Source organism: Cygnus atratus, chromosome 5 (genome assembly GCF_013377495.2).
Source record: "Cygnus atratus isolate AKBS03 ecotype Queensland, Australia chromosome 5, CAtr_DNAZoo_HiC_assembly, whole genome shotgun sequence".
Taxonomy (NCBI): domain Eukaryota; kingdom Metazoa; phylum Chordata; class Aves; order Anseriformes; family Anatidae; genus Cygnus; species Cygnus atratus.
In genome coordinates this window covers 37,848,829-37,875,027 of record NC_066366.1, presented here as the reverse complement: position 1 = coordinate 37,875,027, position 26,199 = coordinate 37,848,829, and the positions used below count along the sequence as shown (strand labels likewise).

The window sequence follows — 26,199 nt, the reverse complement described above, 5'->3', positions numbered from 1 at the left end:
GCCGAGATTGCCAACTGGTCCATGCTGTGATGCTCAAACGTGGATCAAGCTCAGGTAGAGACACTGAAGAGAGAGGTCCACCAGTTGCTGGCTTTTTTTTTTTTTTTTTTTTTAAAATCACGAGGGAATGCTTCCAGCTCATAGGTACATTCTTTCAAATCTGCAGTCCCCACAAACATCAGGCCACTGTGCAATCTTGCAAGCCAAAGAATACTGGAGGAGTTTAACCTTTCCCTCTGCATCCCTGCTTCACAAGGCTTTCTTTGGCTGTCTAGGTAGCATTAGCCTTAAGCTGCCATTGACCTCTAGCAAAACAAACTGATTTGTGCTTTGTTATTCTAACATACAGATTTGCATAGCATTCTTGACATATTTTACAAGAAACAGACTTGAACTTACTTTTCTAAACAGTGCTGTCTTCCCAGCTGTTAAGCTGTGGGGGGAAGCCCTGCCCCAGCTTTATATTTCCGCTAGTTGTGAGGAACAGTTTCTTACTGAGCATCAGGAAGCACGAAACTACCAGCCAGCATTTCACAGCACTGTATAATTAGGTGATGTCATTTTCCACCTTCTTCCTAAAATTATTTAATTCCACAAACACATGATGTACGCTTTCTGCAGATTCTGAAACAATACGTGACACTTATCACAGATTTTGCCTATTAAATATCTACAAAGCATCATTAGCATATCCCTCAATTAAGGTCAGGGTGTTCTACTTCCTTAATGGCATTGGATTTTGCCTGCTAAATAACTACAAAGCACCATTATTGTATCCTTTAATTAAGGTTACGGTGCTTTAGCTTCCTTCATGGTGACTGACCAAACAATACGTAGGCTACAGGAAGGGAGCCGCTCCTCTCATGCTACCTGCAGATGTGATTAATGATACAAAGCTGTTATTGAAGTCAGTGGTATTGAGAGCCATGTGCGAGACACACACGGATGAGAAGCTGCTCTTGCACAAATCAGCACCTTACTTCTGCAGTCCATCTTCACACACAAAACAGAAGTGAACGCAGCTGGCAGTACTCTTGCAGAAACTTGCAGTCACAAACTCTGAACTGGGATCTGAGTATTTTATAGCAGCAGTGAGTATTGGTATCACAGCTATAGATACAAATCCACCTGGAAGTACAATCAGCTGCCCCGAATGCTCCCAAGAAACAAAGCTGATATCTGCTACAAGGGAAGCATCATTTCATCATCCCTGAAAACAGAAGGTCAACACTCAGCTAAGAGTCTGAAGAGGTGACTGCAGAATGACACTCTTGTCTGTGCTCCCTTCCAATGGGGATACTGAGCCTTTCTTAGAAGATTCCCCAAAGAGGAAAGGTGTTAAGATAACTAAGGCTTGTCTGGCAGAAAAATTCACCTTCTCCTGAGCAAACAACAGGTCAGAGCCAATCCTCAGGAGACCCAACCCATTGTATAAAGTTTGGAAACACGGTGTGAATTTACGGTGCGCTACACTTTTAAGTCCGCTCAGCTTGCAATTAAATCACGAGTGGCCCAGCTGAGACGAGAGCTGGGCACTGGCTGCTCCACTGGGGTGGCTGGGTTCCAGGCCAGCTGCAAGGCATGGCCAGCAGGACATCCCTCCCATTCCTCCGCGGCACGGCCAGCAGTGCCAGCCACGCCGGTCAGCCTGCGAAGGGACCAGGAGGGAGCTGCTTTTGTTGTCTGTATTTTGTTTGTTTGCTTTACTTTGGCAGCAGGCAAAGGGCTCTCCCCTTGCCAAGTTCATTACCATTATAAAATGTTCCAAATTACAGCGGGCAGAGCGCTGTACGGTGAGGAGGAGGAAGAAGAAAGCAAAGTTTGCAATTAAGCTACAGGACTTCGTGAGCCTTCGTTTTAGGAAGTAGGTGAGACAGTTGAATAGAGCACATTGCTCCTAAGAGCTCAAATCCACACAGATCAGTTCAAAATATTTCTTCCAAGTTTTTCAATGACTTTTTTGTTAAATGAAAAAATCATCAAAATGCTACCGACCTCTTCATTAGTGATGATCTTCAAACCCATTTCGAGCAGCTTCTAAAACTCTACAGTTTGTTTACATCTGGGACTACTCAGTCACAGCTGATTATTAATTATCAGCATCTACAAATGATGGCTGTTTGTTACCACAAACATTAAAAGGCACGCCTGGATCTCTTTGTCCCCATCAACTCTTCTCTCTCTCGTCCCACAGCGCCCTTGTCCCCCAGCCACCGTGTACAGTCACACAAATTGTTGGCGTGGCATCTCGCAGCCTCCTGCAGACGATAATCTGACTGAGCAGCAACACTCCGCTAGTGGCAGAGCTGATTCAGAAGAATGCTATCCTCCTTTCCCTCAGCGGTATCACAGCCTAAGTCAACCTTTTTATGACTGTGCTCTAAAGGGGTGACAAGTCGTGCTTAATAACAGTTCCAAGCAAGTGCCCGTTGTGTTTAAAAGACGAGATTAAGAGCTCCAGTTGCAACACCTGCACAACTCTGGACACAAAGCTGACTGGCATGGCCACACAGTGTATTTGCAAACAGGTTCTTATTCATTTGCAACACACACGCTACATCTACCAAGCAATTCAAGCATTGCATGCTTTCCTCTGCAGAGATCACCTTTGCTGAATTGCCGCTTATGTCTAACTTACAGTCCTGAGGAATATCTATCATTCCCCCACCTCTCAGAGCAGCCTGTGCTTTATCAGCAGGGTCTAAACTGCAAGAGGCAGGAGACCTTCCTCGCCAGGGAAGAGGAATCTGTCCCTGTGCAGCAACTGGAAGTTCTCCAAGCACAGCACGAGACCATAGAGAACTTCAGCCTGAAGCACAGGAGCCTGCCTGTCCCTTCCAAGACAAAGATAATCAACCACGATGCGGTACTTGTTTGAAAGGCATTATTCTCAAGTCCCTCCTGCTCAACTGGAGACCAAAGTGTTTGCCTTAATGCATTAAGGAACTGATACAAGGCCTGAGCAGCTAGTGGTTCCGTAATAGACAACAGGAGATGAAGACCCACAAAACCTGTACCACTTTCTACAAAAACATAAGGTTCAAAGAGTCAAGAATTAAAGCCAAAAGCCTTTCACTGCTCTTTTGCCATGGAGAGGTTTCCCAGTTACCCTTTACTACAAAGGGAATTAGCGAGCTGAACGAAGGCCGACTGTCAAGCCTTAGCACCAGCTTAGGAAAAAGGACAAGTGGAGAGGCAGGAGTGGGAACAGCAGCAGAAGGGAGCACTCCCCCACCACTCCTGAAGTTAAACAACAGATGAAGAAGTTAGCCAAGCTGTTGGAGGCCCCCTGCCCACCTCATACCTGCCACGCAGCATCTGCCCACAAAAAACCCCAACGCCTGACGTGACCATTTCATGCTACCCTCTCGTGAAGCGTGCCACCATTTCTCAGCAGAAAAGCCATGATGCAAACGGACTGTCGTCTAAATCAGTTTACCCAAAATAAGCCATCCCTTCTATGGCACTCCCTCCATATCCCAAGGGATTTAAGAAGCATGCATGGCCATGATCTGACAAGAGGTAATCCAATAAAGCAGACAGCCTCCCTCTCGCAGCCACAAGGGCACAGCTGCTCTGACTCCTCATCTAGGCCTTCCACATCCAAACAGCTGTAACAGCTCAGCCAGATCTTTACAGCAGTTGGAAGTGTTAGGCACTCCTCTAATCAAGGCTGCAATTAGACCCACACACAGATAACCAAATCCCGAAGGCTTCTTATGACACAAAGATAGTAGAGCTCGTGTTTTTCGCACCCGTCCCTTTCCCCCTCCTATCTCTGTTGCAGCAGCTCTGCTGGCACTTGGTACACTTCCCAGGCAAAACTGTCACCAGCTAATCTCTAAAAGCCACCCGCTCTCTCCCCCCACCCGAGATGGATCCATCCAGGGCACAAAAGCAGCTGCTGCTGATAAACCTGCACGGCTGCATTTCGCAGGGACCTTAAAGCACTGGGGCCAGGCACTGCGTGGCTGCTCCTGTAACAAGGGTATCGACACACTGCCTCTCGCGCCCTGCAAGAGCGAGCATTACCAAAAACGGCAAGCAAAACCAGAAGTTTTAAAAGTGAAGAGAGTCACTGAGTCACAGGAGTGAATATACGCTGAATAGCAGCTAGGTAACTTCAGGTTGAACGCAGTGATAGTCATCCTCAGTGAGTCACACACGAACCAAAGTATAACTGACAAAGAAAGCGAATTGATAACTTTCTGGTATAATTGGTTTTAGTTAAGAACTGTGTCTCATTTTCTATCATTAAAGGGCATTTTTGGTTTGTAAGTTCTGTGCTGGATTTTCACATCACAAAACGCCTGGCTGGGAGCACGTGGTAATAGGTAGAAAGTGATGCCCATCCTAACTTCTCTTCAGTCCCCAGACCAGCATGGATTTGCCATCTGTGGCTCAGAGAGGGAGGACATTTAGCATTATTCTTCTATAATCACATATTTAATAAACCAAATTTTGTGCATAACAGCCGCATTCAGCAATGGGCTGTGCACATTGTTTATCAAAGTCAGTCCTTTACCAAAAGATAGCATCTGACTACCCACAAAGGGAACCCATTCCTGTCCACTCCCGGGATACACACATCCCAGTTCGGAAATGTTATGCCAGCAGAAAAATTAACAAGAGAGACATAACTTGGAGTTGAGCTCTTTGCTGGCTGTTACCACAGAGGGTGACGGAACACATAAGACACGATACAGAATGTGTCTGACTTGCATTCATTTTACTGTAGCAAAGCAACTTGAACATAAAAGAGAGCTAGTCTAATTTTAGCAGAAAATAAGCTGACATACAAACGACAGCTCCAACAATGATAATCAGGTTATAAAGGCCAGATCTCAGCTAAAAACTACATTTATGGAAAGTGTGCTATAGCATCTGTTAAAACATATTAACCTAATTAGCAGTTCCAGAAAAAAATTTCACACACGTACGTACAAATCACCACCACAAACCCACACGGGACCTGCAGCAATTAATGGGATACCTGGCAAGCCGACAGCCGGCTTTGCTTCAGGAATTACCCTGGCACTTTTACTCTACTTACCCAAGCAGGGTGGCCATATTAACAAAAAAGGAAAATTGTAACCCACCCAGCCATTAGGCAAGCCCTCTTTGTGCACCACCCCAGTCACTCGGTCCCCCCGACACCATCCCCTCCGCCAGGCAGAGGGATTTGTGCAGCACCGCCACGAACTGGATCAGGAACACATCCCAGTTAAACCCCAATGCTATTTTCTTCCCATTCGTTGTAACCTGCATCAATCCCGGGATCCTAATGAGAGCCCTCAAGCATGTGAGCTGCCCAAATAGAGGGGAGCAGGCAGCTGGGGCAGTGAGAAGAGCACATCTCTGGAAACCCATCTCCTCCCTCTCAACACCCCAGGAGCACTTGGGTGTTTTCACACTTCCAACTCCACACTGATAATTCCACATTTACCTCCTCCACCCTCAGTCATGAAGAATAGCAATGGATCTGTTATATTACTTTTTTTTTTTTTGCCCAGTTTCATGGATACTATGAGAGGAATAGCCATGTAGGAGACAGGTTTTTATTGACGTTGACTTGATGCCATAATTTTATAGCTTTCATAATTCAGCATGCTAATGTTTTGTTCAATATAAATCCAAATGATACAGAATGACGAGCTAAACCTAGCATTTAATTTTCCAAATAAGTACTTGAACATCCTGCATTTTGATACATATGCTAATACCTACTAATTAGAACCATAACAAAGGCTTTAAAGATGGGAATTAGGGAGAGGAACTTTCCAAAGCAGAGTTATTCATTATGTGACAAAACAAACATTAGCACCACTTCTCCTGTGTAATGATGGAAAATATTCTCAATAGGATCTTCTAATAGGAAAAAAAACTAAGGCAGTTAAGCAAAAAAATAGGCAACATTATAAATTCGCAATATAATTCAGTACATCCAACCTCAAGCCCTGTTGAAGGAAAAAATACTATCTAAATTTCAGCATATCTCAACCAGAACAGAGACCACAGCTTCCAGGCAATACAGAACAAATTTGAGGTAAAGTATTAAAAATGTGCAACACAAACACCATGGAAGGGCCAAATGATGAAATCCATACTTCACTGCAGTACCGCAGCTAGATTCAGCAAAAAATAACCTTGTTTTAGACCACTTTAGGGCCAGGAAAGCTTCTATGCTCGCATGCTTTTTCCACAGATGAAAGCATTTTTTACTTTTTATCAGCACTGGAACTACACTAGGCTAACAGGTTGTTTTACAGTAGTCTACTAAAGAAGATGAAGCAATACTGTTTTGCTGAAAAGGAAGATCCTAATCAGTAGCTTGTATTAGCAATTTACTACCAGAGACCACTGAGACTGGGCTAGATGTTAATTCTAGTCATCTTCCTAGTAAAACACCATCAATACAGCTTAAAAGCTCCTTTTGTACTACTTTATTTCCATTCTTTTGTAATACTTCACTTCCATTAATCATTCCGCTTTCGTATTGAACCCTTAATAAGCAAAATCATGAATATATTTTTAGCAAACAGATGTTGAAATACTTGAAACCTCTTTCAGCGTGTCAGCAAAGGGCTGCTATGCTATTACAATCACAAAGTACACCCCTGTTTTAGCAGGTGACCGGGCAGAGGCTGCTCAGAAATGCTCCCTCGGTGCTGGAAGCTGCCTTGCCTTCACATTAGGTGCACCAAGTAGCAAGGCCAACCCTTCTCAGCTCGGCCGGGCAGCTCACCTCGGCCGGCTGCACATTTCAAACACTAAAGCAAAGCAGGAGGAAGGGAGAAATTTAAATTTCTGTTCCAGACTGCTGCTTGCTCTCTGTGTTTGTGCAAATTGATCGGTGGTTAGAGTTTTTCATAATGACAGCTTGAATATTCAAACCACTTTCGGACTGCTTTTCGCTAAATATGCATCTGGGGGGTACGACAGGACACAGACCCACAACTGAGATATCTTAGATATAACACAAAACACTTCTAGAGAGCTACACATTCATAGCTGAGATGGAATTATCTTGCTGGTTGCTAACCTCTTGTGCCATTTCTGAAGATGCACAAGTCTACCCTCCAACTCCATCAGGTGCGCAAGAGCAAAGGAAACACCCCCACTTGCAAACAGGATGTGCACAGGAGGTTTTTTTGCAGGTACATTCCCAACTTCCATCTTCAAGGAAGATTTGGGAAAGGGGAGAGCAGGCACAAGCCTGGAGCTTTACATAACTGCCAAACCAAACAACCAGCAGTAAGAGGAAGAATGACAACAGTATGCTCCTGATGCTGTTGTCTAACCGGAAGGCAAAGCCAAGAAGCCCCGCAGGAAACAAGGGCTAGAAGCAGACTGCCTTATTTCCCACTGCTTCTCTGTTTAAAAACATCCCCAGTATGCATAAATCAAGATGTCATTGGCAGTGAAAACAGCAGCCCAGCTTAACTCCATAGCTACAAGGCTCTGCTAATCCCTCTCTAGCATTCTCACTAGGGTCCCTAGCTTTCTTTTGTTCTCCTCATAACAAGCTTTGACAAAGAAGCTATGACAATGACACACAAAATAAATTTGTATTCGCTTGTCAGACACAGGGTAAAAATATCTCCCTCACAGGTAGAGTAACGAGAACTGAAGGAACCAGAGGCTACTGTGGCATATGCACAATCATACCAACTTTAACACAAAAATTTAATTACTGCAGCACCTAAGACACTAAGAACACTCAGCTATAATTTAACGCAGATAGACATGAGATATCAACTTTTTGTTTTAAGATCAGCCTTTAGAAAGGCTCACAGCCCATAGAAACATCAGCTATACTTTTTAAATATTGCATTGTGTAGAGAGAAAAGTGTTGTCCTCAGTAAACTTACTGGAGGAAGAAACTGGAGCAATAGAAAGCTATAGTTCTCCCCCATGAAAGTCACATTCCCTTCCTTTGACATAGCTGTGCTAAAAATCCAGATAATCTTATTTTTCTTTTAACAGAATGTATCACACTGAAATCTGTCATGGAGGTTACAAACATGTTGCTGCCACAGCGCATCTGAGGAAGCAGGCACTATTTTCAACTTTATTTTTTTTTCCTTCCATTCCCACATGTAAACTATTTTCCAAATTATCCAAAGAATTTATCAGCAACTTCTTCATTGACTTGTTTTGGTAGAAGTTAAACTTGCTAGAAGAAAAAGGATGAAGGATAGCAGCACTTATAAAAGCCGTGCAGCTTCTCATAATACAGGCTCGGACGAGCTGCTACAGCCTCATTTGCTCCCGCGGCATATGATGAGGTCATTCTTTAGAAGAATCTAATTGCAAGATAAAGCGCTTAATCTTCTCCAAGAGATTTTGGAGAATACAATACCTAAACTAGTCAAGTTCTGCTGTATTATTAAGAAGAAGGGACCCCACCGGACAGAGCTGCAGTGTAAGATGAGTGTTGGCCACCGTCATACTTTGCAGTTACATTTTGAACAGAGTTAGCTAATCCGATGCAAATTCTCCTAAAACCTATGCCTACACTAATGTGTACACCATGGTTTTGCAACATTTTGATTTAAAACTAAAGAACGAAGCCCAGGAAGAGCAGTGGTTTTTCAAAAGCCTTGAGTGAAAATGGTTCCAAGGAACACAAAAAGGTCATTTCCAGCCACTAAACAAACCTGATTTATCCTCAGCATGGTACCAACAAATCAGATGTAATGTTCGGCTGATCAGCTGTTTGAACTGGCTTAGTTATCAATCACTCTTTGGAGTACCCAGCAGAATTGTATTTTCTTCATCTACTTAGATACTATTTATGTCTTCCAAACAAGACTTTTCTCCTGCATTAATGTCACATAAATAAAAGCTGGAATTACTAAACCAGCAAGTTACTAGCCATAAAGCTTTAAAAATACAAGGTATATTTAGATCACATGCTTACATTTCTCTTGCACATACGCAAAAAAAAAGTAAAACATACACCTAATAAGACAAAAAAAAAAAGCAATTATGATTCTTTTCTACCATGGATCCTCCCCTTCTGTGGGGGAGAAAATTCACTTTAGCGTTTAAAAGTGAATTTTAAGTGGCAATTATATTTAGGAAAAGCACCTTCAATCCACGACCTTTTTGTTCCATGTTTCCAGATGCTAAAGTAATTCCTACTGAAGGATTAAAATTAGAAACTCTGCTTAAACATTAATGTTATATTGAAATCTTAAATAAAAAATCCCAGAAAATTACCGTAGACTGAATTCAACCCTTCAAATTCTGACACAAGTTTATTAAAGCTTCAGCTCAGAATACCCAAGAGGAGCATACAAGCTTTAAGTATTTCAACTGTTCAGGAAGCACTACAGATTCAAGTGGGGAAGACGAAGGTCAATGTACCATCTGGCATCTCTGAAAACACAACCCCAATCCAAGCAGCCGTGCTTTTCAGAAAGAGCTATAATAAAAAAGCGTGCAGTTACAGATTAGAAAAAACACAGCAGATCAATAATGTAGCTCATATATATATGTATATCCAAGTGGTCTTGTTTCTGTGTTTACATTCTATTCTTGCCTATGTTAAAAACAGACTCTGTCTTAATTCTTGCTTCTTTCTCTGGCAGGAGGAAAAAAGCTGGTGTGTTTTCACCTCTAAAAAGCTAGTAATAAAGGGAGAGCACCACAGCGATTCAACGTTAGCATCCTGGGATGCTTCTCATTCTGTAGAATTTCATGTCTTTTCCCCCCAAGAACCAATTTTGTCTTTTTCCCCTCATAATGATATTGATAATGCAGTGATAATAAGTCAGTACAACAATTAACATATGTCTAATGACAGCCAAGGTCCCAAAGGTGACATTTCAACAATAGGGAACAGTAAATACCAGAAAGAGAGCGACTTCAGCATCCTTAGGAACCAGATGCTGCAAGCCAGGGCCTCTAAATAAACACAAGGATGAAACATGCTGAAGAGATGGCTGACTTCATGAAAAATAAATCGGACAACATTCACTTTAGCCCAAAGAGTATTCGCTTAAAAAAAAAGTGATCAATTTCTTCATCTTTCTGTAAGAGGTAACATGGAAGTACAAATGCAAAAAGCAGACTGAAAAAGGAGGAGCAAAAGCATTCCACTTGTACCTCCTGAAGTTTTTCAAACTTAAAATCAAATCACCAATTAACATATTTAGTATTTCTGTAGAAAGAACAGGTATTAGAAATGAGCGTTGGAGAACTTATTGTAAAAGGAAGTTTTATTTTTTGTTCCTTTGTAACGATCAGATTTTTATGAAGCATTTCAACTTCCTGTTGAAGCTGAAGGGAGGTATTTGCAAACAGAAGAACAGATAAATCTTTACCACGCTATTTTGTCAATACGTTCTGGTTATCCACCTCTGCATCGCAGCACCACACATAATGCAAAACAACATCCTCGCAAGCCCAGTATTCCATTTCTGACAACGGCCAACACTGGAGTGATTCAAAAGACTCTATAAATCTCTCAAAACAAAGCTAATTGCCCAACACCATATCCCAAGAGAAATTTCTTCCCAGCTCTTGACTGCTCAGCTTTGATGCATAGACTAAAAACCAGTATTGTCCTAGCTCGTACAGCTCCTGATACCCTTGCTAATGTCGTTAATCTTTACGGAGCTGTACTACTTACCTCAATCTCATAATTTAAATCCTGCAGTGTAACAAGGCGCTGTACACAAGAATTCCTCTTAGCATTAGTATTCCGACCTTCTATTGTTATGCAAGACATCAAAATTGCTCTTTACTGTAAAAGTATGCTGCCAAGTCAATTGCCTTGTAAAGTCACTTCTGCCTTGATTCTCCCCCCATTTTTGAACTTGCTTTTCCACATGATGAAGCAGAACAAGTATTTATTTGGAACCTAGTTAAACTAAAGTTCTTCTGGATTTGATTTTGTAACCAGAGCATATTGGAGAATTCATTCTTTCTTTAGAGGTCTGAGACAGTGCCTGCTGTGATACTCACACTGTCATTCTTCTCCTAGACTCCAAAATCTTGGTGCAGAGAAACAAATCCAAAGTGAGACTAAAAAGGAAAGTAACAGTTTCAAGTCTGTGGCTGGCTGTCACCTTAGAATAATATTTGTTTTAGCAACCCCCAGTTAATGAGTAGCCCGTGACTCTATGATAACCATTGTCTTCCTTGGAGATTAAGCTTCTTTTTGGACAGGTTTATCTTACAATATTTTTGCTTCGTGTCCTGTGCACTCCACCCACTTCACTAGTCTCCAGGGATTGTAGAGAAAAGAGCCAGGGGATAGTTCCTGTAAGCAGCCACATTATTATTTCAGTGGAAACACGGATACAGTTTGGATTACTTGTTCCCACAGTTGTTTGGTCCTGCCTTTTTTTTTTTTCCCGATATAAAAAGTGTATATACTCGGGCATACGCTAGCAAAAGAACAAGGGGAAAGTTAGCCTCTGACTCCGAGAAACTTTATCTTGACAACATCCTTTTGCGACAATGCAATATTTTGCATCTAACACCAAAGCAAAGACGCATTATCCTTCTTATTTTAGCTAATACAGAATCTACTTTGTTTGTTCAGCAATACCAAGCAGGCAAAGTTAACTATCCCCCCCATCTAGCTAGTAACATTGCATGCACCATTTTTTAAAAGTACGGGATTTAGAATAGTGGATAGCAGAATTAAGAGGATTAAGGAAAAAGAATTGCACCTTCACATTTCCCTCTGCTAGGAACACAAAGCTGCAGGTAGTTTGGTTTGCACACGCAGCCTGGCTCCTCCATTACAAGAGCCTCTGACCTCCTTCAAGCCTCATGTACTATTCCATAGCTCGTTTAACAGACACATAGCTTGATTTCTAGAGTACTTTATCAGATTTAGATTGGATGTTAGGAGGAAGTTCTTCACTCAGAGGGCAGTGAGGCTCTGGCACAGACTGCCCAGGGAAGCTGTGGGTGCCCCATCCCTGAATGTGCCCAAGGCCAGGCTCGATGGGGCTGGGAGCAGCCTGCGCTGGAGGGAGGTGTCCCTGCCCATGGCAGGGGGCTGGAATTAGATGGGCTGTAAGGTCCTTTCCAACCCAAATCATTCTACAGTCAACATAAGAATAAGAGCAAGCATGGAGCAGTTACTAAATTCTAACTTCCAAGGAAACAGCAGAGTACAATTCAGCACAAAATTGCACACTTCAGCTCAATCACGTTTACTTTTCCATCACACTATCAAATCAAGCCCTCGAGGAAAAAAAATAAAAGCTTTATTCCCCTCTCACATATCGTGCAGTCCACAAAGGGCACGTTGACTGACTTGGTGGTTGGGTGCCCTCAGGTTCAAATCTCACATCATTTACGAGACACCTGTGTTTCTCCATCTTTCTTAGCTCTTGAGACTGATCAGCAATATCTCTCAGCCTGACTTGTGATACCATCAAATTGCATATATTGATTTTTGGCACACCTAGGACTAGAACCTTTGTCTGTAAAGCGACAGGCTGAAACCATATCCACATGTTAAAATAAAAGCACACTAAGCCCATGATTAGACTAATGCATTATATACAAACCATGGGACAGGAACTACTGGCATTGGGATTAAAGGGAAGGCAATAAAGTTCACCGCCACGGGCAACTAAGGAGCCACACCAGACACCAATGCAGGCAGCACTCTGTGAAACTCAGGTAGCGTGCTGCAAGCATCAATTCTAAAATGGGCACCTGTGACAAATCTGGACACAGACATTTATCTAGAGGAACAACAAATTGCTCCTTTAGGTCAGCGATCCAGGCATGTGTGAATTCCCAGGATCCAAGTTTTGTGCTACAGCTGAATTACAGGTAATGATTCTGTGTACGATGCTACTGTACACAGCATTTTTGCAAAACTATCAAGGTCTTTGTGATAATAGAAACTCAATACTATTCCTTTATTATACCCATCTAAGAAGTGATGATGTGCATGCTAGCAAAGCCTTATACACACAAGCACTTTTCTTCCTGTATTTGCTTCCTCTTTACTCAGATTCTATGTGCTTGCTCTAAAAGCAAGTGCTGTCGTTCTTCACACCGTGAACCATTACTCTGGTGATATCCCTCATGCACTCTCAGGTTTGCTTCCTTTTTACTGTTTCTGGTTGTACAAATGCTCTTCTATACAGAAAGTTAAATTAAGTTAAAAGAATGAATTTGAACTGTAGCTGTTAAAACACATTAAAAGCTTCACGGAAGTTGTAATTCAGACGTTAAGCAACCTCCGTATTAGCTTAATTTGCGATACCCAAAGAAATATTCAACATCCTTTTATTTGACTTTTCTGACTTGGCTCAGAAACACTCAGGATAGCCACCACACCCTTAACAAGTAGAACCAACGTGTTGCATTGAGGCTGGTTTTGTTATAAAGATACTTCCTTCTCAGGACATTTCTGTCAACTGGAAAATAAGAGACCATTTTTTAGAACACAATGTATGAAAATAGGAATTTAACACATCTAAGTAAGAATGTTTCTTATTCTATTTACTTAAAAAAAAAAGACTACTCACATTTCTGCTGAAAAAGCAAACCAGCAAGTGATTTCATCCTGCAAGGCAGTGGTTTTACTGCCTGTGTTTCAAGAACTACAGAAAATAAGCCTCCCTTAACAAGATGATTAATTAATTTTAAGTATTCCTAACCAGCCAACCTAATAAGCTTTCACTCCACCTGAAACCAAGATGTACTTGACTTAAACAAGAGCCTTGATTCTCTTAACAATGAGGAGAAAAAGCAAGTCTGTGCACATGTGAATAATATCGTGCCCACCTGGAAGGTTATACCTCATACAGCAACAGCTGTGTGCATTTCAGTAGATGACTAAGCACATCCTGCCTGAAACACAAGCTGGAAAACACAAACATTTTAAAAACAACAAAAATACCCTTACAGAGCAATGCAAAAACCAGAAGGCCACCCTTCTAAAAAGTAAGCCAACCACACTGCCTATAAGCTTGAAGCCAAATACCTAGCAGAGCGTTACAGGCTCTAACAGAGCATCTCCCCTTTCAAAGAGGAGTTCCCATCGCAGTTCACACCACCCGCTCAAGCCTCAACAGGCTCAAGCGACTCGTGCCACACTCAGCAGGGTGGGGCAGGAGAGAAACCCACATTGCAGACACTCTGGGGCTATCAGAATGCAAACCCAAGGCAGCATTTTGAATAGCACCCATGAATCTAAGCAAAAGCCTGTCCTCTGCCAGACCTTGTAGTAAAAGCCCATCGTATACCTAAAGAGAAACATTAATAAATGTATCAGAAATAACTGAAATGTCAGGGCGGCCTTCAAAAATTGCTCAAAATCAACAACATCATGATAACCAAATGAGAAAGGAGCAGAATAAGAACTACTGCTATATGCCCATCCATAAGAGGAACACTGCAGGAAGAAACAATACTTCATGCCTGAAAAGCCAGCAGCATAGGGGCACCCAACAAACCCTCTGCCTTGCAAGATTAAGACTACAATTGGGCAAAATCCAGCAAGTGCAATTAGGCTTTCCTATCATTTTTGCTTCTTCTTTTCATCTTCTACCAGCCAAACTTCTTTCAAACCTTCAAGATCAGCTTGATGCTGGTTTAAGAAAACGTCACTGCCTTGACAAACAAAAAGGAGACACAGCGAGACCAGTAAGTGTGCCAGAGCTACAGGTTAGCACATGCACCCCAGCCAGAGATTACAAATAAACCAAGAAAGGGTGGCTCACAGAACAAAAACTAAGACATAGGAGGGATAAGGCATATCTGAGGATTCTAGATAACAAACCAGAACATGCAAATACTCCAATTTCTAATCTCCTTGCTATCCTAGAAGAGATTTACATGACCTTAGCAGTGGCAAGGGCAGAGCCCACCTGTGGCTTTCTGACTGTAGGCTGGTCAGCTCCTTAAAGATACCAGTCCTTGCTACATCAGCAGGCAAGACTTCCCCAGCCAACACAGAGCTTAGCATTAACCTGGTTTTGCTCGAGACAGTCTATTAACATAAAGAAACAATACAAGCATACCCCAATGCTGCTTCTTCCTTCCCCCAGGACATCTCCTGGTCTAACAGAAGTTCCTAACCCTCAATATGGGCTTGTTCCTCTTATAAGCCATGAGAAGCAGTTGCACACTAGTACTCTGTAAGCCCCAGCAATCATGAAGGCTACAGACCAGAGTCCCAGCAACACCTGCATATCATCAGAGACAAGATTGACTGGAAAGAGAGCTACTTATTTATCACACCTGACACAAACTTGAAACCGTGGAGTTAACCCTGCAACCTGAGCCCAAGTAGTCTCATCTGAAAAGCAGACAAAACATCTTGTTGCAAAAAAACAACTCTCTCCAGTTTTATATAGCCTGCTAAGATTCATTCTACCAAACAATGTCTTTCCTGAACAACTCTCTGCTGGTTTAGGAAGCACAATACAAAAGGAATTCTATACTGGAGGATTAAAATTGCGAAATTATGGAGTTCAAAAAAAAAAAAGCACACAAAACCTTAAAATCAATCTAAAGGCTGCCTCTACACAGCCTGCTTCACACACAATCTGTGCTCTATGTATAAATAACCAGGAAACTTCCCAGGTGAAAGTGCCAGCTATCTATACATTTCAGAACAGAGAAGAAAGAGCAGCGATCCACCAAAGCCAACAATTCTCAGCGCACACCTTTCTAACCTGCACAGTGAAAATATGCAGCAGAACTTCTAAAGAGCTTGAGTTCAGGTGCTTGGCTCCCTCTGCCTCTGCCCTATCCCCCAAAGCCGTGGGACAGTTGTTAAAAACACACTCTTCTGCATGCTTGCCTTTTAGCTTAATGGATGTACTCAGTGTTCAGAGGAAGAATTTGATCTATGACAGTCATCCCTGTCTTGATTCCAGTTGAAAGACTGACATTCTTCAGGTCCTTGACAAATTATAGGCATCAGAATTTATACATTTCATATTTTTCAGTGTGCCCAACGCTCACGTAGTCCCTCTTTTTCCACAGTCATGAACAGTTTTGTGAATTGGATGAAGAACTCACACCGTGACTGGTTTTTCTTGGTTGACAGAATAAAAAAAATGACTTCAGACAGAACTTCCATTTTTTTTCCTCCAAATGCTAAAATAATAGCACTGCTGTTCAGCCATTTACAGTTACACTCATCATTCTAACTCCAAAATTAAATTACTTTAAATTATCGCACGTAGCCTCAGGAGCAGGAAAGCTCCTAGAGTGCAACTTTCTGAAGCAGCCAGTGATGAAACAACAGCTCTTCCTTAAGTAGCCCCATTGATATAACAGCCTTCAGTAATGCTATCAACAACATGATTGCAAAAACAAATAAAATAATTCATTATAAAGTTTCCTACGTTGAAGGAGACAGGCGAAATTTCATTTTTATTGCAGAATAAGATCAGTGGAAAAACTGCTAAGGCAGGCATTTAGAAACTGAACCCGGTAAGCAGATTTCGCAGCCTTATCCCTGTTTTTAGAAGGCAGAACATGGGTTAAAAGCGATGCACGAGATTCCTTCAACAGCATTCCACGAGCAGAGACCCGCATTAAAGTTCTTTAATAGGTCAGCAGTGACTGCAGAATATGCAGATCTGACAAGACCGAGTTCAAACTTGTATACACAGCTATCTAAAAACTGCAGCCCCTTATTATTACTCTTTCAAGTATGCTTGCTCCGGGCCCACATCCAGTAGATGTAACAGATGGAAGCTACCAGTGAAATATGGCAAAGCTACATAGGCCTGCGTGTGAGAACCAGGCTTCCTGAAAATTGCCTTGAAGCAGACTGCTGGATTCAGCCCGACACCCAAACTTCCACTACCTTCACCCCGTGGGAGAGCCAGTGCTCTTCAAATTGGGGTTCTTCCACCTGAGGAGTAGATAATAAATGCTGAGTTATATATAACTATCCAGTTCACTGTCTTTATAATTTAGCCATAAAGTGAATGTGCCAAAGTAGGACTGCCACTCCGATAGAGCTCTGAGCTCCTTGCTTGCTCCAAGGCACCAGCATAGGCAGAGCATCTCATTTTCACATATTCTGCAGTTCCTCCATACAGTTCAAGCAGAAGGATACATCAGAAAATCACTACTTATTTAGAGTAATTACCACTAATAATCACATTACTTCATGATTACATTCAATTAATTTAAAGCCTTGCCGTCACCAGAAGAGTGTCCCTCTTCTTCCCAAAGGTTTGTGCTCCCACCAGCTCCCTAGTGCCATTAACATTACTCACGCAGCTACACAAACAGGCTACAGGAACTCATTTAGCTGAAAACTAATCTGGAGAGGAAAAACGGGAAGAGGAAAAAAAACAAAACAGATTAGTTTTCAGACTGATGAGCATCTTACCCTACCAGCCTTCATGAATAATGATGCCAGCATAAAATCAGAGAAGGTAACATGGAGATAAATATAAGGAAGAACTACTGCTACCCTTTGTGAACACTCAACTCTTTTTCCAAGGAAATCAATTGTTTATTTTACTTTAGGAACCTTGGGACTGATCTCTTCTTCTTCCCCCTAAATAAAACCCTTGCTGGAAAAAGGATGCTCTCAAAATCAAACCAGGATTTATGTGCGTTGTACTGACCAAAGGCAAGTAACTGCCTAACTGATGCAAGTTCTGTGGTTTGCTAAAATAACACAGGTTTCAAAATACAGGATTTCTTTGGCATTTTCTCCAACAAATGCAAGATTTCAATAATTAATTATGCTAGGACACTTCCACAAATAGGGCTCTGCAGCATAAAACAAATACCAAAAGATAACCACGGCAGAAAAGCAACACTCTTGGTAATACACCAAAGCCCTTTCAGAACCAGAGACCCATAAGGGTGCAACAGATGCGAGCAGTTTTAATGGCTCTTGGCCAGTACTGATGCCTCTTCTACAACTGAAGAATATGAGTCTCCAGGGATATCAAACAAACAGCACCTTTCCACTACTATACATACACTGTATGAATCTGACAGGTTAATATTTAACAGAGAAACTCTTTTACCTGTGGACTATGTTATGCTAGTTGTTTTGACAGGTAACTGCTGGTTTAGCAGACGTATGGCTCATGGCTGATAAGAGTACATGAAATAATATTGAAGTCTCATTGGCAAACAGTGAGCTGAGCATGAACTGCTCACAGACAGACCTAAGACTTATCTAGGGAAAACAACCTGGAATCCCACAGGTAACGAGGTTACACCTATAAATAGGAGTAAATAAGGAACATGTAAACATTTCCTGCCCAATGGGACTGGACACGTCTGTTTTACTGGTTCCGAGCTACTTTCAGCTCTTTCAAAGCAGGGAAAACAGCCCACAAAGCCAGGAATTTGCAGGGCATGCAAAGCAGGGGAAACACCTGTCGTGAGGTCAGTGGAACAGCAGAATAGCTTTACACAGTGCAGCTGGGATAGGTGGGAGTTTGCAGCAGAGTTTCTAGGAGAAAAGACTGCCTTATAAAGGCAGGAGACCTTCTTACTGGAGAGGACCGAAGGGGGAAGCATTCCTCATGGCTGCAGCAGCTGAAGAACTTCCAGCATTCTTCCTTTTTATAGCAACATTTGCTATAATTAGGAAGTTTCAAGCAGTACCTAGAATGAAAATGATCAGCTACCTTCATATATAAAGGTCCGTTAGGCACAGACAGCAGCACTCTTCTTGCTTCAACTGCATTACGTAGCAGCCAAGCTGGCGGCTAAGCAAACAGCCTAATTTCTCACTGCTCCCACTACAAGATTCATTCCTTACAATTAATATTTAGCCTAAATAAAAAATTTAGCCTAACAGCTGTAAATTAGCATATGGGATTTTTTTTTCTGTCTCAGAACTACAACACTAGTGTGTTTTTTCTCCTCTAGTCCTCAGCTGTTCCAGCTCAGTGCTAGGACTTCTCTGCATAACAGTATCACTCATATTTCACCAGCGTGTCTTGAACTGGACAGCGTCCTAAGGCCTTATGAGGAAGTTTCTTAAAGACACTGCCATAAAAGCAGTATGGGAGACAGCAAAACAGCAGTGTTCGTGTTGTTTTTCTTCTATCCTTCAAAATCATTGTTGGGATAATGCTGCAAAATCCTGTATCCAAAAAAAGAGTGGAAAATCTGCTAGTTTTATTTTAGGGACCTGACAATTACACCTAAATGAAATAAATGCAATGACACACAGGCCTTCTGTACAAGAAGAATCTGCCAGTATGCAGACCTAAACGAGTTCTCTTGTGTTGTTAAAAATCTTTAGCATAGCACATACTCTAAAAGATTCAATTTGCATAGCTACGGTACAGTCCCTACACAACACACTTCCCAGTTACCTGTCCCGGTGAGATGAAGACTATACTAGGCAGCATATCTGTGGCGTTTGCAATGGATTGATTGACGTGACAACATAAATTTGCAAGTGTGGAGGCCATTATTATATTGAATTAAACATTTTTCAGTAAACAGCTGCATCCATTCGCTGGACAGAGCACCTGAGCAGACTGAAGATGCTTGTGTCGTCTTCAGGCACAAATATTCCCACCACGAGTTTGCTTCTTTCTTCTTCCATCTGCATTTTTCTGATTTTCCTAGGCCGTTGCTTTTCTTACTGTGCTCAAAGCTGAAGATATGGGAGCAGTTTGGCCAGGATATGAGAAAAAGATAACCCTCAATCATTTTTAAGCCCTCCTTTCCAAGTCACCAGTACAACATATGGAGAAACAGATAACTGCAGTGAATGGTATGACGCTATGGGTAGCTGACAGCATGGGCAGCCAGGGCTACAGCTTAAAAACCAAAGACAGGACAAATCCCTGTTGCATACAGCCCCTTCCCTTTTACTCCACTCGCCATTAAGTAAGGGGGAAGGAGCTGTGGGTCTTTGTCAAGTCACCGTAAAGCACAGAAAGGCAGAGAGATAATGCACTGGAGTAAAGTTAGGGTGCTCCCACAATTTATTTTCTTAGTGTCTTAAATCCCCTTCCCCCAGAGCTGGACACCCTGCTGTCAAAAAGAAAAAAAGTTATTGTTAAAATAGTTGTTATACACTAGAAGTTCAACTATTTTTAGTAAGCTGCTAGGTGCTGCAGCTACCTCAGAAAGTCTTGAGTACCACAGCGAAACCAAGCCATGCGGATGAAGATGCTGGCATTTACTGGTACCAGAACCACCTGCAAACGCACTGGACACTGCAGCCCACAAGTACAGAAGATCTTACTCTGATCCCAGAATAACACAGTCCTCTGACGCAGATGAAATAGTGATATACCAACAACATAAAATAACCTTCACTAAAGAGTTCAGAGAGGCAACATTTCACTTCTGGAGGATGCACAGGTTTCCTTGTGCTCAGATGTGTTCAGGTAAGGATTGAGAAGGAATGCCATCAGCTTTTTGAAACAGAAGCTGGCTTGCAAAGTAAAAAATGCAAGATCATTCTCCCCTCCACATTTTCTTCACCAACAGTCCCTTTCCATAGGGCTAGTCTAAATGCTGAAGGCTTTTCCAGTAGCCTAAACTGGAAGAGAGCGTCTTCTGCAGTTTAAGATGCATCTATTAAAGTCTTTTGCCATCACAACTACACTGACCTCTTACAGTTTTCATGGTTGCAGTTATAGTACAGATGTAGCCCAAAATGTCTTGTGTTTAACAGGCAATTGTTAGTAAAATACTTTGCCTCTCTCCCCTGTTATAAAAGTTCAAAAAAAAAAAGACTACAGTACACAATCTTTCTTTGATTAGGAAAAGCATGTTATAGCATTAGACATAACAGTTGAAAATTAACTGAGGCCACATCAGGTTTACTAGTACCATTAATATACTTTTCCCTTGTAATTGTCAAATTTAAAACCAAATTATGAGATTTCAGTTTCATAACTGAAGGAACAATGCCTGTCTTTGTTGCTCCAGTGAACTTCAAGAGCAGATCAATGCTATTTGTAACACAAAGTTTGGAATCTCAAAGTGTAACATAGACCTGTCAGATGCTGGTGACCAAAACAACTAAGCAACAGTGATTTTCAGGCTAAATTGCATTAGAAAATATTTTCTATGTACAACAAAAGTAGAAAAATAAAAAGAGGCTTTTTTTTTTTTTTCAATTGAGAATGCACTGAAGAGACCATGGGCTTTCCTCAGCAGCAGTATTAAGGCCATGCTCAGGAGAAGGGTAAAAGACACCAAGCAACCACGGAGAAGATTTGGGGTTTATTTTGATGCTAAGCTGAGGACGTACTGTGACGTGCCAATGGCTCAGTTTGTTCAGCTTCCTTCCCTTCAACTTGACCGGATTTTGAAGCACTTGGCCGAGCAGAAGGCAGCACCCAGAGAAGTTTTGCTGTGTGACCATGTAAGCCTATAGCTGTTTGTTAATCCCCAATAAATTCACCATTGTTCATAAGCTCCAGCTTCCATTTTTGTGTATTAAGCACTCGGAGGCGATCAGAGACACTTGGGCTGCTGCCCTTAGCAGTATGAGTAGGACTTACCCTTCCCCCTCTCCAAGAGGGCACAAGCGAAGGGGAGGACCAGCAAGGACTAAAGCAGATCGCACTCTAAATCTTCTATAGGATAAATGTGACACGAGCTTGAAGGGTAGAGATCTAGAACAGAAGCAACTGTTACTGTTGCCTAATTTAACACACTTGCACTTGGAGGTTAGCATCTCAGTAATATGCAGCTAAAATACAGAGGGTGTTTCTCATACTGAATGCTAAGAAAGCCCAGCTGATAACGTGAGGCATTCAAGGAAGGTTCTTGTGAGCAAGCACACATGAAGCTGTAATCACAAAGCAGCACGTTACCAGAGCAGTACAAAACAATAAAGATCAAGGTACTTCGTTAGTGACAATACTCATCCAGGAGAGAGTGACAAGTCCAAGGAGCAGACCAATGCAATTTGCTCTCCAGAGGAACAGCAAGAAACGGCCACAGACTGAGAGGTTACTGGGAGCAACCTGTTTTCCTGCCATCCCTGCAGGTTTTTCTGCAGCCCTTCCCTTCCTACGCAAGGGCCGGGAACAGCTGAAGTTTTTGCTGAAGAAAGGCTGAGCGAGCAACATGACTCAAGCTTCAGCCGGGATAGAGTAATGCCCTCAGTTTTTCTCCACAAACAACAAAAGGATGTTTGCATTTAGACACACATGCTACCAGCAGCACTAATTTGGGCAGGGTAAGAAAAGGTCTGTCAGGCCTCCCTCCCCTCTCCCCTTCAAAATATCAAGGCTCTGCTTTCCTGCCATGTCCCTCCCTAAAAAATCCCCACAAATACATCCCAGATTTAAAGGAGAAAACCTCAAGCACTGCACTTGCTTTGGTCAGGCAAGAAACATACCAGGAAATAGCTGAGAACAAGCGCGTAATGTACAAGTGACTCAGGATCCATTCCCATTACAATGGGGAAAACAGGCGAGCCTTTTTCCACACGTGGATGGATCCACCCACTCCGGGTAAAAAAAAAAACAACACAGCATGAATGCCATTTTTTTCACAGCAGCTTCAAGAAGCCCACAGTATTTCTCATAAGGAAACATTTTATTGACAGTTTGGCTCAAGTCGGTTTTGATTCTTTTCTGCTTTACAATGTAATTGACACAAAGTAAGTAGACCGCGTAACTGAGACGGTTTGAGTCATCTAAATGTCTTGCACAAGTACTGCGTTCAACTCCTCTGTAATTGCAGCGGACCTTTGACACTTCAGCTTTTACTTTTACAAAGTAAATGAAACAGACCACCTGTGCCGTGTGGTAGTTATCAAAAATATCAACACAAGCTTGTCGTTTACACGAATATTTTCACTAAAACCATGTAAAAATAGCGTAGGCCAGAGGGCTGCGACACAAGAGCTGCGGTGTACGGCACGCCGAGCCTCTCACACATCTCAAACGCTGCATTTCTGCTGCTCTGCGGGCTGGAGGACAGCCCTGCCATCAACATCTACCCCGCTGACACCGAGCGCTCACCCCATTAAACTGGGGGAACGCACTTCCAGTAAAGCCTAGCTGGTATTGCTGCCTCAAGAGCCGGTCGCATCTCGTTTGAAGGTAATTAACGAGTGCCGTACTTTCACTGGTGATCAGCTGCAGGCAAGAGGCAACACACACCATCTTCTTAACACGCCAGGCCTAGCAACTGTGACAAAATAGATTTTTACCTCATATTGCAGGCACATCACATAACCTAGGTGATAAAGATCACTTTCGGGCACAGGACCAAACTACCGTAAAGAAAGAACGAAGGGCAGTGAGCACCGCCGAAATACTAGTTTTGCTGAAGCATAAACTTGCTGCTCACGCAATTTTGGAGCGAAATTATTCACAGTTCACCCAAGCACAGGTCACCAGCAACCAAGTTTATCCTCCCTTATACACCAATAGTGCATCAGGTCACTCTCATCAGCTGCACCACCCTCTCCCGTACTGAGGTTTTCAATCCTAAAACCCGCAGCAAAGTGCTTTCTACCTCCTGTCTCTAAGCAATTAGCACCATTAATCCCAGGCCATCCGAGCCCCCTGGCGTGGCTCTGATTTGGCTTTAATCTCTGCTGAGGTCTCTTCTTCCTCCCCACGGAAAGCCACTTAAACCTTGGCAAGCCTCTAGGTTGAAAACAACCTTACGCTGCGGCAATCGCTGAACCAGCAGCAAGCGGGGAGACCCGCGACGCCTGGCCTTCCTACTCCCCAAAAAAAGGGATGAAAAGTCACTTTTTCAGCCAGCAACCACTCGAGAGACGAGGCGAGGTCTCCTCCACACCTCTTCCTCCCCTCAAACTCCGCGGGGCTACCCCGGGGAAGCCGTCCTGCCTCTGCTCCGGCGGCGCCTTCTAACGCCTCCTCCCCGTGCCCCGGCAGGATGCAGCCCCGGTCGCCACCTCCAGCGCACACAGCCCGCCCGGCAGCCGCTCCGCTCCACGCCCCGCCGTGCCTCCTGGCAGCCTCCTGAGGGGCTTGTCCAGAGGGGGTGCACGGCGAGGGTGTCCCCAGAGGGGGAGCCCAAATGGGGGGGGTCGTCCCCAAAGGGGGAGCCCAAAAGGGGGGTGCCTCCAAAAGGGGCTCCCAAACGGGGTGCCCCCCCAAAAGCGGTCCCAAGTGGGGGGGGTGCCCCAAAAAGCGGGCTTCCCCGAAGGGGGTGCCCAAAAAGGGGCCGTCCCCAAAGGGAGTGCCTCTAAATGGGGGGTGCCCCTAAATGGCGGCGCCCCCCCCCCAAAAAAAAAAGAGGGGTGTACCCCAAAAAGGAGGGGGATCCCCCCGCGCCTCGCCCTCACCCCACTCACCCCATGAGCCAGTCCATGGCTGGGTCCCGCCGCCCCGGGAGGCTCCCCTGGGCCGCCGCCTCCCTCTCACCGCCGGCTCATGAGGTCCCCGCGGGGCCTGGCCGCGGCTCGGGGCCGCTCCCGGCCGCGCTCCGGCTCCGTCCCGCGTCGCCCGCGTCCCCTCCGCGCCGCCACTCGCGCACCGGGGCGGCCGGAAGTAAACACACGGCGCTGGCACCGCCCCGCAGCCGCCAACCCGGAAGCGCCCCCTCCTCCATTTTTTGCCTCCAGCCCGCCCCCCCCCCCCCGAGGGCACGCTGGGAAATGTAGTCCCGCTCCCCCCCCCCCCCCCCCCCCAAGCCATTTGCAAAATGGGAAGGATGTCCTCCTCTGGAAAGATCTGCTGGGAGTGTCCACAAGCTTTGGACACCTATTACCAAAAAACTGTGTTATGGACGGTTGATAGTTACATCCTAGGACTCTGTAAGCTCATTCTTGCTTGAGATCACCAGGTTTCTGAGGGAAGCACCATCTTTTGGAGGCTGCTTGAGGATCAACAATACTGTGACATTGTATTTTGGAGTGAACTCTCCAGTGAAATTTGCTGGGAATCCCTTTTTGCAGCACATACGTGTTTTATTTTGCCACTCTCCTGTAATAAAACTTCACACTGAGAATTATTTGGGTATCCAGTAATGTAATATAAAAGAAAACGGAAGACCAGAACTTAAAATTACGTGTTGTATGTGTTCAGGTTGAATATTTTTCTTTAACACCTACACTTTTTAATCCTTTATACTTTCAGCTACCCTTGCACATACAGAATGTACCAGAGAGCAGGAAAGAGGTCTCACACTAGCAAAGCCCACACACTTTATGGAGTTTTTGGGACAAAGATTTTTTACAATGTTTAAAACACCAGATCAAACCATCTGCAGAAAATAATTATCCTTTATGCAGACACTTGATCCAGTCATTATCTGCAAACATTAGAGAACAGATGTCCCTCATTTGAATTATGTTTTCTTGTTGCCCTTTGTTAGGAGCACTTTTGGCAGGGCATTTAAGGATGAGCTCTATCCAATTTTACTGTGGGGTGCATTGTACCCAGGGTAGGGTGTTCAGTCATATGACACACATTTTAAAGCAGAGATGACTTCTAATACAATGAGTTTGTCATGTCACATTAGCTGTTTTCCTCCTGATTGTATCAAGAAAAACATACAGCAACTGGCACTGGGAGAATTACTGGTGCAAAAGCAACTCAGGAAACTGACAGCTATTTTATTAATATTTTGTAACGTACTTTGCAGTGTCACAAGGCATTTATGTATATCTCTCTTAAAATGATTATTTTATAATTTCTTTTCAGTTGTCAGGTTGATACTGCAGACAATATAGCTACTGCTTTTTGCCTTCTCCCCTCAGCCATTGGAAACCTTAGAAATCCCTCTGGCAGAGCCACTATTTCACATTCTTCCCTGCTGAGACATCTCTCCATCAGCATCTCTGAAGAGCAGAGGATGTGTCAATCCAATAGCAGTCTCCAGTGGTTGTTCTGTAATTCTCCTTCTGTTTCTAAACCCTCAGAAAAATGCATTGCAGCCTTTATTTGTTTGACAATAGCAAGCCTAGCAGGCTGTAGGGCTCTTTTGTGCCAGACCCTATGCACGTCTTAGCAAAAGGTTGGTCCTTTTCAGGGCAACAGGCTTGCAAGAGTCTGCATGACTTGAATATAAGATGCTTTACAAGAGACAATGCTTGACATACAGATGTGGTAGGAAGGGAAGTTACAGGATAGCATGGATGTAGGGCTATCCCGGTCTACCAGAGAGCTCTTTTAGGTCCCATAACCCCTGAAGAGAGGTCCTGCAGTCCCCAAGCTGGCTCTGGGTGTCTGAGAGCTGCCTTGGAATAGCCACCCTGAACGTTTCCTTCCTTATTTTTCCCTCACGCAGTTCTCATGACCAAATTTG

General features: G+C 43.4%; 1 protein-coding gene across 1 annotated transcript in view; it reads right to left on the bottom strand.

The window, feature by feature from the left end:
• MOB2 (MOB kinase activator 2) overlaps positions 1-24,418 on the bottom strand; it is a 112,003-nt gene extending 87,585 nt beyond the window's left edge. The window contains exon 1 of the mRNA XM_035539102.2: positions 24,245-24,418. Coding sequence (XP_035394995.1) covers positions 24,245-24,261 — 17 coding nt within the window. The 5' untranslated portion in view covers positions 24,262-24,418. The remainder of the gene's footprint in view (positions 1-24,244) is intronic.
• Positions 24,419-26,199: the final 1,781 nt, after the last annotated feature.